The following is a 13239-nucleotide window of genomic DNA, read 5'->3' as shown; positions in this document are numbered from 1 at the left end:
TGACATAGAGGATTGAGTCAAAGTACGAGGATTCGAACGGTCCAAAGAAGGATTAATAACACAATTCAGATCACCGCCCAGTATTGTAATATGCGTATTTAAGAAAGGGAGGTTGCCAAACAGCCTATCCGTAAAATTGGGGTCATCAAAATTAGGGGCATATATATTCACCAACAATACAGGGTTACAGTATAGAGTGCCCGCAACAATAAGATATCTACCATTCTTATCAGATATTGTCCTGGAGACGGAGAAATTGACTCTTTTGTTGATCAAAATTGCTACTCCTCTAGACCTAGAATCAAAATTTGAATGAAAAATATCACCCACCCAAGCTCGTTTGAGTCTGAAATGATCTTTATTTCGCAAATGAGTTTCCTGAAGGAAAGCTATGTCAGTGTCTAAGCGTTTCAAATGTGAAAAAATCTTTGATCGCTTAATTGGATTATTCACACCTTTAACATTCCAGCTAGTGAATGTAATGTTTGATCCAGTATCAGGCTTGCGCAGATTACGATCGCTCATAGGCATTCTCTGAGAGAAAATAAGACCGACTCACCCACCACCAGAGGAGATATAAGGAAAAAAGGTAAAAGGGAAAACCAAAACAAACAAAACTCAGGAGTATATACATACCTACAGAGACAAAAAGCCAACATCCCATAACCCCCGCCCACCCACCCAACGCACATTAGATGATCCCATCCCCAAACGATGGAAACAGCCGTGCTGGCTTCAAAGGAAGCCATTCTCGAAAGGAGATGCTTTCGACTGTAAAGCTAGATACAAAAACGAAAACAAAATTAGCTCCTGCAGAGTTAAAACCTTAAAAAAAAAAAAAATAAAATATGAGGCATATGAAACCAACAATCTGAGCCATTCTGACGATCGCTGTCTTGTCAGGGTAACAACAAACGTTAATTAAAATTAAGGAGAACTTTGGCCTATAGAACAATGATATATACATATATGTACTCGCACACCCACACAGACACGCACACACACATGCACACAATTTAAGCAAAGACAGGGGTGCGTGCATATTTTCTAATCAAGGCATCATACCAGAGAAATGATTAGGCCTTCAATTTTAAACGGTGTTGTTCCCATTGATAGTTAGAAGAGAAGAAAAAAAAATAAAAATAAAAAAAATAAAATAACTATTGATAAATTTAAAAAAAAAAAAAAAAAAAAAAAAAAAAAAAATTATTAAAAAAAAAAAAAAAAGAAAAGAAAATAACGACATAAAGTCCCATTTTCTGAATTGACTCAGTCACTCACCCCGGGCCAGAGTCCCGCATGGAGGCAAACGAAACCAACAATCTGAGCAATTCTGACGATCGCTGTCTTGTCAGGGTAACAACAAACGTTAATTAAAATTAAGGAGATCTTTGGCCTATAGAACAATGATATATACATATATGCACTCGCACAACCACACAGACACGCACACACATGCACACAATTTAAGCAAAGACAGGGGTGTGTGCATATTTTCTAATCAAGGCATCATACCAGAGAAATGATTAGGCCTTCAATTTTAAACGGTGTTGTTCCCATTGATAGTTAGAAGAGAAAAAAAATAAATAAAAATTAATAAATAAAAAAAAAAAAAAATAATAAAAAAAATAAAAAATAATTAAAAAAAAAAAAAAAAAAAATTACGACATAAAGTCCCATTTTCTGAATTGACTCAGTCACTCACCCCGGGCCAGAGTCCCGCATGGACAGCAAGCTGGATAAATCGTCCCAGAAAATTAGCTGGTAGTCACTTTTTTTATTTTCCTGATGAATGCCAGGGCTTCATCTGGCGACGTGAAGTCACGCTGCTGGCCATCATGGGTTACACGCAGCCGGGCGGGGTACAGCAATCCATACCGGACTCCTTCAATCTCCCGCAGCTGACGGCGCACGTCATTAAAGGCAGCGCGCGCCCGCGCTGTCTTGGCTGTGTGATCCGGGAACATGGAGATGCTCATACCCCGGACTTTTATCCGCTGCCGCTCTCTCGCCTTTCTCAGGATGTCAGCGCAGTCGGTGTAGTAATGGAGCCTTGCCACTATTGCGCGGGGCCGCTCCCCGGTCTTCGGTCTCGGCATGAGGGTGCGGTGGGCTCGGTCCACCACCGGCTCTGCGTCGAGGGAGAAGGCTTCCGCCAGGAGCCTGGAAACACCTGCTGCAGATGAAGAGTCAGGATCCTCCTCCGGGACGCCAATAATCCGTACGTTCTGCCGACGGGACCTTGACTCCAAATCCTCGCATCTGTCCTCCAGCCTCACATATTCTTTCGACAAGTGATCAACTTTTTTCTGGAGAGCAACGATGTCATCTGAGCAGCTTGAGAGCGAGAGCTCGATCCCAGCGACCGTGGCTGCGAGACCCGCGACGTCCGCCTTCATGGAGGAAATACTGCCAGAAAGATCAGCTTTAAGGGAAAGCAGCTCGGACTTAATGGACGTTAAATTCTCGTTCAGTGCTTGCTGAAGCTCTGACCTAAATACAGCCGCAACATCATTGCGAAGAGCGGAGAGAAGTTCGGTTTTAAGCCGGCTGAACTCCGCAGCTGGAACCTGCGCAGCGCAGGTGCTCTCCGGAGGAGGGGAATCACCGCGGGGCGAGGAGACGGCATGAGCAGCAGGCCGCGGGTTAGCTGGAGGGTTATTCCCCGCTTTGAAGGACTTTGGAGGCATTTCCGTGGTAAGTCGTCGAAGTAACCGCGTTGAAAATAGGTTAGTTAAAACCAAAGCCGTGGGAGTGATACAAAAAGTGCCAATAAATGCTGAATTAAAATTAACTCTGCAGGAGCTCCGCTAATTACGTCTCACCCCATGTAAAGCTAAGCCGGAAGCCCTTTCATTTATTTCTGGTCTCCGGTCTCACCCGGCTCACTGCGTTCAGGTAATTCTGCCCAACACCACTAGTTTTGATGGTTAAACTGGCTACACTCTCTCCTCCGTCCCCCGTATTGCGCTTCTTTTACCGTCGGTTCTGACCATCTTCCTGTTTTAATACAAAAAATAAAGCGGGCGGTGAGTCTAAATCGAATATGGCTACTTCTAGAAAAAGACAGAAAGCGTTGAAACTAAGTTTGGGAAACTTTAGGGCAGTAGGTGATAGAGTGGTTTGTAAACTTTGTAAGACTTGGTTGGCGTATCACCGGATCAACCGAGCAACTGTGATGCATGAGTACCTGAAAATGAAGCACACGGGAGCTGCCGAAGATGCAACAGCAAAAGACAACCCAAGTATCATTATTATTCAAATGTCACGCCAGTATGTGATCTTTTTAAAATAAATCAGGTGAAGTACAATAACCGTCTTTGGATGTTAAGCAGGCTAGCTCCATGTAATGTTTTAGGAAATAGATGACATTGGACAGCACGATGCAACAACGATTTAAAAATTCTTGAGAAAATAAATTAACACAAATTAAATGACAATCATTAGATTTTTTGGGGGGGCGAGAAATTAGTCGTTTAGATTAGTCGACTACTCGAAAGATTAATTGTTAGTGGAAGCACTAGAATCCATAATGTTCAGATGTTGTAAATAAGATGTATGATTTTTAGATTTTCTTACAAAATGAAGCAGCTGAAAGCACATCCTGCAAGAATGTGTTTGTTTTTTGTTGTCTTGGTTGGTGTGTAGCGGCGTCTCCATCCTCTGCTGATGATAGGTTTCTATTTACGGGAGACTTGTTTTGTATTTGTGTTTGTATATGAGCAGGTTTGCATTTACAGGACTTGGAATAAAACAAAACAAACAAAAAAACTAAAAGTAAAACAGCTCTCGAAAAGTCTCCCTCAGACAAGAAGTGGCCTTGTAGCCTCACTGGTGATGAATAAGTCAACTCTAACCCTAACCGAGCTCTTAGGTGCTTGATTACATATGAACAGGCTGCATTAGAAAGTCATGATGAATACACGGCCTGTTACAGCGGCCGCTACTTAATAACATTCAGAGCATTTTTAAATGTGGTGCGTCAAGTGTCAGATTGAATTGAATCATCTGCTGGTGTCCGAACAGTAAGCAGTTTACTACTTTAACCCCTACTAGGTCCTCTGAAGTATCAGTTCATGTTGATGTGAAAACATGATCCAGACCTTCCTGAAATAATATTCTACATAGGTGACTAATGAGAAATCAACATGTGATCTTCTAAAAAAGATCCAGTCTTTCCAACAGACTTGCATCACAGTTCATGTTGATGAGATACTGCAAGAAGAAGCTGTTAGTAACGTCCAGAATTTGGGGAAAACCCACCTGATAAAATAATTTTGATATGCAGGTTGTAAACATGTAATGTGATATTCCGTTATATAATTATACATTTAAATTCATTATGGACATATGCACTCACTAATCTGTTTTCTGTCGTAATGGTGCCACTGATTTAAAGCTGCAACAAATTTAAGATCCACATACTCACAACGTTCTGTTTTATTTTAATGAAAGTGGGTTTAAGATTAAAGATATGGTTTTGGTGTCTAAAGCATGTTCGGGCAATTTCTTTAAGGCAAGAGCTTATTTCTTTTAAAATTAAACAGCTTGCTAATAAAGTTAAATATGGAAGGAAGAAGTAAATATGTAGCATCACATTTTTATTCAAACACTGCTTCATGATTCTGAGGCAGAAAATGTGCATCTTTTTGAAATAATGACATTTCTTTAGGCCGTTAGCTCTTTTCTGGGCTTATTTTATGAGAAACGTACTCGTAAGTCATAGTATTTATTTGTCACTGTTTCGTCAAAATAAAGATGTGGGATTTCATTGGGCTGTTAAAACTTTGTGCTTAAGTGTTGAACCTATAAAATCCTCTCATCAGCAGAGGAGCAGCCGTGACCTCTGACCTCTGAGCTATAAAACCAGTCTGTCTCCTGCAGATGTTGTGCCCTCATTTGTTGAGCTTTTATATCTCTCTCTCTCACTCTGCTGACTTGCTGTTCCTCTCAACACGAAGGCCCTGAACATCTGCGGATGTCATTTAAGTGTGATTACTACCAGCAGCCATTCTTGAAGATTCATGTCATCGTTCCGAACTAAAGGATTAGATGTTTAAATGCATCTTTGAAACTTAGCGTGTCTGAAGGAGGATTTCAAAAATGACGATTCTCTCCAAGTCTGTGCAAAAATGACGAGATGATTGAGGACAGCTGTGGTCTGGTGGAGATGTTACGCTAGGGATGTGATAAAGAGTTGGTCGTGTTGATGTCATGTTTGATATGGACTTGTTTCTGCTCGATTATGAAAGTGCAGCTGTGTTCAGCACGTGATGTCGATATATTTACATCAGACACCTCACCAGAACCGTATGCACGCGTAAGATAATCCTCCCCCTGTCTCTGTAGTTCACCGTAACAGAGCGGTGTTGTTTTCACGGGGGTGTGCTGGATTCTTTTACGGATGTCATGGGTTAGCGGGCCACTGTGACACCATTTTTTTCACAGGGGAGCTAAAACTTAAACACACAAACGCATGTCATGCTTCTACCACCTTTTACGGCCCGACTTTGCATCACCCCAGTTGCATAGCGTTTAACAGTAGTGTGATTGTAACTAAATTTAGATCTGAAGGTGGAAAAATGTAGGTAAACATTTCAGGTTTGGCATTTTGTTGCCCACAAAGTTGTTAAAGCTCATTTGTAATGTGAATTAAAGGCGCATGCACACACAGAAACACACGCAACAGGCAGACTTGACGTTTATCTCTGTGTCACTTGAATGAAAGTTGACCTTGAAGTCACGCTGAGCAGTAACCTGTTTCCGTCAGATGTCAATCAGAGCCTCTGTGTCACCCACCTCCTAAAACATCTTTGGTGCATCTGTTTTTCTTCCCTTTATCGGTTCTTTCTTGTTTTGTGTTTTCCGTGTGTCTTCTCTTTTTTCCGCTACATACGGTAGTCGATAGAAAAACTGTTTTCATGACAACAAGGACAGGCTGAGGGGAAGATGGAGCAGATGGAGAAAGTGATAAGCCCTTCTCATGCAACGATCGCGCTATATTGCTGCAGAGAACGTCCGAGTTAAGCCGCCACCGCTTTCAAACCAAACGGTATCGTTGGTAGGAGTTCAATTGTGCCAGCTTGTTTTTACACAAAGAGGCCAATTTTGCTCCGTGAGCGTGGGAGTATATTGCCATCTCATTTTTGTTTGCACTCAGATTACACTGTTACTTGAATAAATCGCCGGTTTGACTCAATCGCATTGCGCTCCGGCTTCTTTTATACACAAGTTCTGCTCCTGGATTTTAGTTTTTTTGTCATTTGACTTTTGTAAAAACAAACGTATCAGAATTACAAGCTAATAGAGGGCCAGATATGATGCTGAGATTACTTCTTCCTTGTTCGGACACTCTTTTTCGCTCTCAGCATCACCCTCCTGTTCGTGGATAACTCACCTGAGCAGATGGATACCAAGATGGATTCTCCAAACAATGAGCCCATTGATGCCTGATGTCGCATATTTCATACATACTTTTCTGAGACCTCTGCACCACCTGCAGAATCAAAACAATGAAGTGAAAATCTACTTGAAACAGGTGAAAATTGTTGTTTTTTCCAGTGATGAGTCTTGTTTTTTTACTAAAATGAGACATTTTCACTAGAAATAAGGCAAATATTCTTGTTAAGATTTTGAATTTTTGCAGTGATCCATTTTACTTATCCTGTGAAGGACAGAGTCATATTGATAAGTTCAGAAAAGTGTTTTTTATTGTTGTGTTTTGATGTATTTGATGTAAGCCCAGTGGATATTTAAAGCTTACAGAAGGCTGCATTTAACTGCTGCTATGTCATTCCTGCAGTATTTCTGCAGGTGTTTTGGTCAGTGCTATTATTTGTAATATATTATATTATTTGTAATCAGCACAAATTATCTGTCCCCATATGATAAAATCCACCATCCCCCCTGATTATTATTTACAACTCGAGTACTGGATATAATGTATTCATAGAGGTACAAAATGTGAATAAGAACTTGGCAAAATTGGGATGGTTTACAATTTAAATAAAAAATAAATACTTTAAATTTAAAAAGATATGTAATATCTATCATTTCGTATATCAGACATCAAGGGGTTAAGAACATACACATGTCCTCGTGGTTTTGTTTGGAGGTGAACCTGCATTATAGATCAGATTCAGGATGGCCGACCGCTTACTGATGACATATTTGTTTACTTCTCTTTTGAGATGGCTGTTGTGAGGATTTTATCGATACTGACACCAAACCTGCAATACAATCTTTAATACTCTCATTGATACTCATCTTCCCTCGCCTGTTGATGGAGGCTGTGCTGCTCTTGGGTGTCCATCGCTGCGGCTGAAGCTGTGGTTGCAGCTTGACTGGCGTTTCCTGTGAGGTCATTAATCATTTTTTTATTGTTTTGAAATGAAGAGTCACTCAGTGTTGTCAGTTTATAACTAAAGAATCATTTTTATAACCTTAGGAGGTTACTGGAGCAGATAAATGCTTGATGTTGATTCTGTGATTTATTTGAAGGTGTTTTATGATCTTGTTGATGTTGCTGCCTTTGCGCACCACTGCACTTTGGCACGTGTTGCGTTTAACCTCACCTCAGTAAACTCGGCGGACAGATAGAAGACGCACACTGGACGTCAGTCCCGCTACGCCATCATTCAAAGGTGATAGAAAAGAAGCACTATTTTTTTTAACCCTTGTGCTGTCTTCGGGTCAAGGAAGGAGGAAAAGAAGAAGGGAGAAAAGAAGGAAGGAAGGAAGGAAGGAAGGAAGGAAGGAAGGAAGGAAGGAAGGAAGGAAGGAAGGAAGGAAGGAAGGAAGGAAGGAAGGAAGGAAGGAAGGAAGGAAGGAAGGAAGGAAGGAAGGAAGGAAGGAAGGAAGGAAGGAAGGGAGGGAGAGAAAAGAAGGAAGGGATGGAGAAAAGAAGGAAGGAAGGGAGAAAGGAAGGGAGGGAGGGAGGGAGAAATGAAGGAAGGGAGGGAGAAAAGAAGGAAGGAAGGAAGGAAGGAAGGAAGGAAGGAAGGAAGGAAGAAAAGAAGGAAGGAAGGGAGGAAGGAAGGAAGGAAGGGAGAAAAGAAGGAAGGAAGGGAGGAAGAAGGAAGGAAGGAAGGGAGAAAAGAAGGAAGGAAGGAAGGAAAGAGGAAAGGAGAAGGAAGGAGAGAGCAAGAAGGAAGAAGGGAGGGAGGGAGGAAAGGAGAAAAGAAGGAAGGAAGGAAGGAAGGAAGGAAGGAAGGAAGGAAGGAAGGAAGGAAGGAAGGAAGGAAGGAAGGAAGGAAGGAAGGAAGGAAGGAAGGAAGGAAGGAAGGAAGGAAGGAAGGAAGGAAGGAAGGAAGGAAGGAAGGAAGGAGAGAGCAGGAGGAAAGAAGGAAGGAGAATTAGGTCATTTTGACCCGAAGACAGTACAAGGGTTAACTGAACGGTGTACAAACATTGTAAATACTGTTAACACTGTTTATTTTAGATATTTTTTTTATCTTTAACTTACTTTATCGATATTCTGGTGCCGACCCAGTTATGTACCGGTACAAAAAACTACCGGTTCTCCGTACCCATCCCTGGTTACCGCCATGACATTGATCTGTGCCAGATCCAAAGAGACTGAGTTTTTTTTTTAATCTTTTTATTTTTATAATCTATGTTAAAGTTTGTCTAAAATATGGCATGTGATTAATTTAAATGTACAAGTGGCACGTTTCCACTCGTTCCAACTTTAGAGAAATTACGATCCCCCTAACCGTTACGGCTGAAATCCATAATTCATGCCGCAACATAACCTGGATTATATTTCCAACACCACATGGTTTTAATCATGTCGGGTTCAGACTGGTGCTGCTGTTAGGTGGACGTGTTATGTTTCCATCATGTTAGCCGGGCGCTTTTGTCGTCAGTATTTTTTCAGCATGTCTAATCACAGACATGCAGATAATAGAAATGAATAGTTCCAGTATGTCAGCTGAACTAAATCATCATAATTAATTAGATTACGTAAAATAAAACTTGCATACGACAGAAAGCATTTTTTTAAGAACAGGATTGTCATCTGCTGAAATGAGCCGACCTGCAACCGTAAAACTCGAAAGATCCAGGAGCTGATTATCACGAGTGCACGGCAGAAACCTGATTGCAAGAACAACATATTTGCACCATATTTGCATGGAAGCGTGGAGTGAAATATCTCTGCATGAACTGGGGAAAATAGCTTTCTTTTGATTCACATTCATGCCTGTGAGCCTTTCTGAGGGATCTCTCCACATGTGATCATTTCTGTTGTTGGCTCAGTGACGCTTCATCTTCGACCTCCCATTCTGCTCAAAAGCTGTAGACATTTTATGAACAAGACTGTTTCAAATTATTAATGTGTTCCCATGTGCTCTGGAGCATGTTTGTTTTGGTAAAGGAGGGCAGGCTTAATTAGAGCTGTGGATGCTCCAGATAAAGGAGATGGCAGCAGCTACGTGGGAAGCTCACTCTCCGTTTCTCCATCCTCTGTCCTCTTCTTCCCCCTCTTTCTCTTTCTTTTGCACTCTTTCTCTCCAGCAGCATTTCTCCTCGTCTCATCTTCCTCTCTTTTTCACGTCATGTTTTCTCAAAGTCCCTGCCTTGATGTCTCTCAATGCCCCCCACTCCCTGCTCCCTCTCTCTCTCTCTCCTTCCTCTTTCTCACCCCTCTCTTGCAGTGTCCCCCCTATTCTCCTCTCTCCCTCTCTCTCTCTCTCTGTCTGGGGTTTTCTCTGTAAGTACAGCAGCAGGTTTTGCTGTTGGAGAAGCGGCTAGCTAACTATGATGCTGGGGAAAGACTATATGCTGGCCATTGTGATTGTCAATTATGAGGGTAGGTGCATTTTGCCTCGGGGGTCGGCTGGAAACTACACAGTTGCATTAGTTTAGAGCGCCGTCCAAGAGTGTGCATGTGCAGAATTTAAGCATGTGTGTGTCTGTGTGTGACTCCTCCAGTGTGAGTTACTTTATCTCTGTAATGATTTTGTCCGCTAAAGGAATTTGTGGTCTGTGGTTGAAAAAGTGTTGTCATTTGCAGTGGGGACCGTGTGTGTGTGTGTGTGTGTGTGTGTGTGTGTGTGTGTGTGTGTGTGTGTGTGTGTGTGTGTGTGTGTGTGTGTGTGTGTGTGTGTGTGTGTGTGTGTGTGTGTGTGTGTGTGTGTTTACGCCGCTCTCCCCTCCCCCTCTGCTCAACTGTGTTCTGGCGTGGAGCTGCATGCTAACGGAGGCTGTCACACTCCAACCGCTACGTAGATCCCATGTAGCGCTCTGGACGAGTGCACGAGTGTGCCGATGCTCAGTCTTTCAAAGCGTAGAATGACGCCGCTCATGCCTCGTCATTTAGATGCCAAACGATGCCAGTCAGAGCATCTACACGGCCACAGCTTCCCTCTCTCCTCCTCTGCCAGCGTGTTGTTTTTTTTCACGTATGCACATGCTTTAATCGGCTCTGGTACTCCTCACGTACGGGCATCCATTCTGAGTCACCGTCTTTTCCTCTTTCTCACAGCACACGCCGACACTCGGCTTCCCGTGTCTTGTAGCTTCATTTGCTTTGACCTATATATTCATTTTTTTTCTGATAAAAGACTCCCAGAAGGCAGAGCTTCACAGCTCCTTGCTCTTTTGCACAGTTTCTCAGATGTCTCAAGAATGCTCGCATTTTTTCTCTTTAGTTTTTTACATTTGTGATTTGGGTTTCCTTGGATACCGTGGACTGAGTCATCTGTGTGCATGCGTGTGTCTCAAGTCCATCTCAATCTGGGCCGGCCTGCTTGTTACGACATGTGGCCTGCTGTCGTGGCAACAGGCATGTTTCATCAGCATGGTCAGCAGTTCAAGAACTATTTTGCGAATAGAGCACCAGCTGACTGGCCCCCCTCGGGGTTTTTCTGCCACCTTTTATGAGCTCCTGCAACTCTGGACACAGGCTGGCGTCATCTTACCGTCTCTGCCACGACACGAGCTTCATAATCACAAAGATCTCCATCAATAGTTGTATGATTGTGTCAGCTTGAGCTGGCTAGACTGTCAGGAACCTGCAGTCTTCAGATGAGATGATGTGGTTGCTCATTTTTTCCTGCTTCAATGTTTTTCTCTATACCATTTCTATTTCTAAGCAAGAAGCCCTCCGGAAAGGTCCCTTTAAAAAAAAATGGGATAATCTTGTTGGTGGCGTCATCCCGTACCATTGATCATTCAGCCTTGTTTGGATTGTCTTGAGTTTGAGTTTATAGTTTATTTACAAATAATTACAAAACACAAATACAGATAATAATCAATCAATTGAGGTTTGTAAAATGGGACTACCCAGAAGTTACTGTAGCTTATGAATAGGGACCCAGTCACACAGCAAAACAACTATAAATTACACATATAATACATATGTATAATAACCTTATAACCTAAAAAAGAAAAAACACACAATAAAACCCTGAGACCTCCTCAGATTTCCTAGATACAAAGATATTCTTATAAAAATAATACATTAGGTAATGGTACATAAACAATTTAATAAGAGCTGGTATAGCTCACCAATACCTTGTTAATTGTCAACAAGGTATTGGCTTTTGACCTGTGAGCTGAATAAACAACATCGAGTCTATTTAAACGGCACGAACGGCAGATTTGTTTTGACTTTAGACTAATAAAATTGCAAAGCCAGCAGAGAAATAAGCTTTCTTTTATGCAGTGATCTCGGGCTTTTAGATTCTACTTGGCCTTGGTTTTTGGTACTACTGTTGCGTTTCCATTAGCAGGGGTCCAGGGTGAAACCCAGAGTCTGGAATTGCAACTGGACCAACCTCCTCTTCGGTTCTTTCGGCCGTTGCGTCTCCATTTACAGTGACGGAGCTTCACTTACAAACTAACTACGTCTCCACACGCCTGGTGCCCCTGGTGGCGGTAGTGCCAAGTGTTAATTAATACAAGATGATGATGTTGATGCTGGTAAAATAGAAGGGGAAAAAAACTGAAGCAAGTGGATCAATATTGAAGGAGCTGGAATCGTTGCTGAGTTTTGGTGTTACACAATAAACGAGAACAGCCTCGTCTCGCCCCAGTCCTAAAAGACCCCAAAAATTCCTGTTGCTGAGCTATTTTTGATGATGGAAACATGCATCTTTGATTTAGGACCCCCTTAAACTACCATGGACCCCAACAAATTAATTATTTCTAATAATCTGTGCTAAAACTGTACCAGGAAATTTTTCTTAGTTCTTTTTTTTTTTTGCCTGGGATTTCTTTGCCCTCATAATATTTCTTAAACAGTTTCATAGTTCAAAGCTTCATACTTAAACATTTGTGTGTGCATGTGTGTGTGTGTGTGTGTGTGTGTGTGTGTGTCTGAGTGTAAACAAACGTGTCAGCGAGTTCTTCTGGCCTCCGGACGTGGAGACACGGCCTGTTAGAAGCGACAGCTGCAGCAGATGCTGATAATCCTGTACAGCTGTTGCTTTTGTCCCGTGTTGGTTACTTTTCATTTAACAGAGACTCGGTGAGATTACGTGGAATAATAATCTTGATCAATGGGGTTTTCTTTCTCTTAGGTAAGTCAGGCTTCATTGTGTCGGACCAGTGGGGACAGACTGGGAATGTGAGGAAAGGGGGCATAGGAAGGATATTTGTCCACCTGGAACTGCTCCCTGTGGAGCAGAGATTTACCGTGTGTGCTAACCTCTTGCCATCTTACCCCCCATATATATCTTTATAAATATAAATATGTAGGTCTTTCACTTTTGACCTTTTTTCAGTTTAAAAGTAAATCATTTTAATATCTTTTGTCAATTCCCCCCCAGATATTTGGAGCGAGCAGTCTTTCCAGACTGACCCGGACCTGCCTCCGGGATGGAAGAAGATCACAGACATGGCCGGTATCTACTACTGGCACATTCCCACCGGTACCACCCAGTGGGAGCGCCCTGCCACCCGTCCACCTCTCTCTGAACAGACGGAGCCGCCGGCCCTGGTGGTGTCGACACCACGCAAACACTCGCTGGGCTCACTCAGCCCCTCGCCCACTCCTGACCATGAGGTGAGAGACGGACAAGCATTCAGAGAACTGGAACACACTTGTGACGTGATGTTTGTTGATAACACAACAAATTAGTTATACCACAACTGAGTTCACTTTTCCTAAATCTATAATTATTTTACCTCTTTTCTTATCATTTTATTTGTTATTTATTTTGGTCAAACGCCACAGCAGACATGATCAATAAACTTCAAATAGTACAAAATAGAGCAGCTCGCATTGTCCTTGGT

General features: G+C 42.2%; 1 protein-coding gene across 6 annotated transcripts in view; it reads left to right on the top strand.

Annotated features, from left to right (window-relative positions):
• The window catches only part of apbb2b (amyloid beta (A4) precursor protein-binding, family B, member 2b), a 71561-nt gene that overhangs the window by 35391 nt on the left and 22931 nt on the right, over window positions 1-13239 (top strand). For all 6 annotated transcript variants that reach the window (XM_061707234.1, XM_061706987.1, XM_061707152.1 and 3 more), the window contains exon 5: window positions 12774-13009. In XM_061707234.1, the coding sequence (XP_061563218.1) occupies window positions 12774-13009 (236 nt within the window). The remainder of the gene's footprint in view (window positions 1-12773; window positions 13010-13239) is intronic.

The sequence above is a fragment of the Cololabis saira genome, chromosome 1, assembly GCF_033807715.1.
Source record: "Cololabis saira isolate AMF1-May2022 chromosome 1, fColSai1.1, whole genome shotgun sequence".
Classification (NCBI taxonomy): domain Eukaryota; kingdom Metazoa; phylum Chordata; class Actinopteri; order Beloniformes; family Belonidae; genus Cololabis; species Cololabis saira.
Note: the sequence above shows the minus strand (reverse complement) of the source record. Positions and strands in the feature narration are given on the sequence as shown.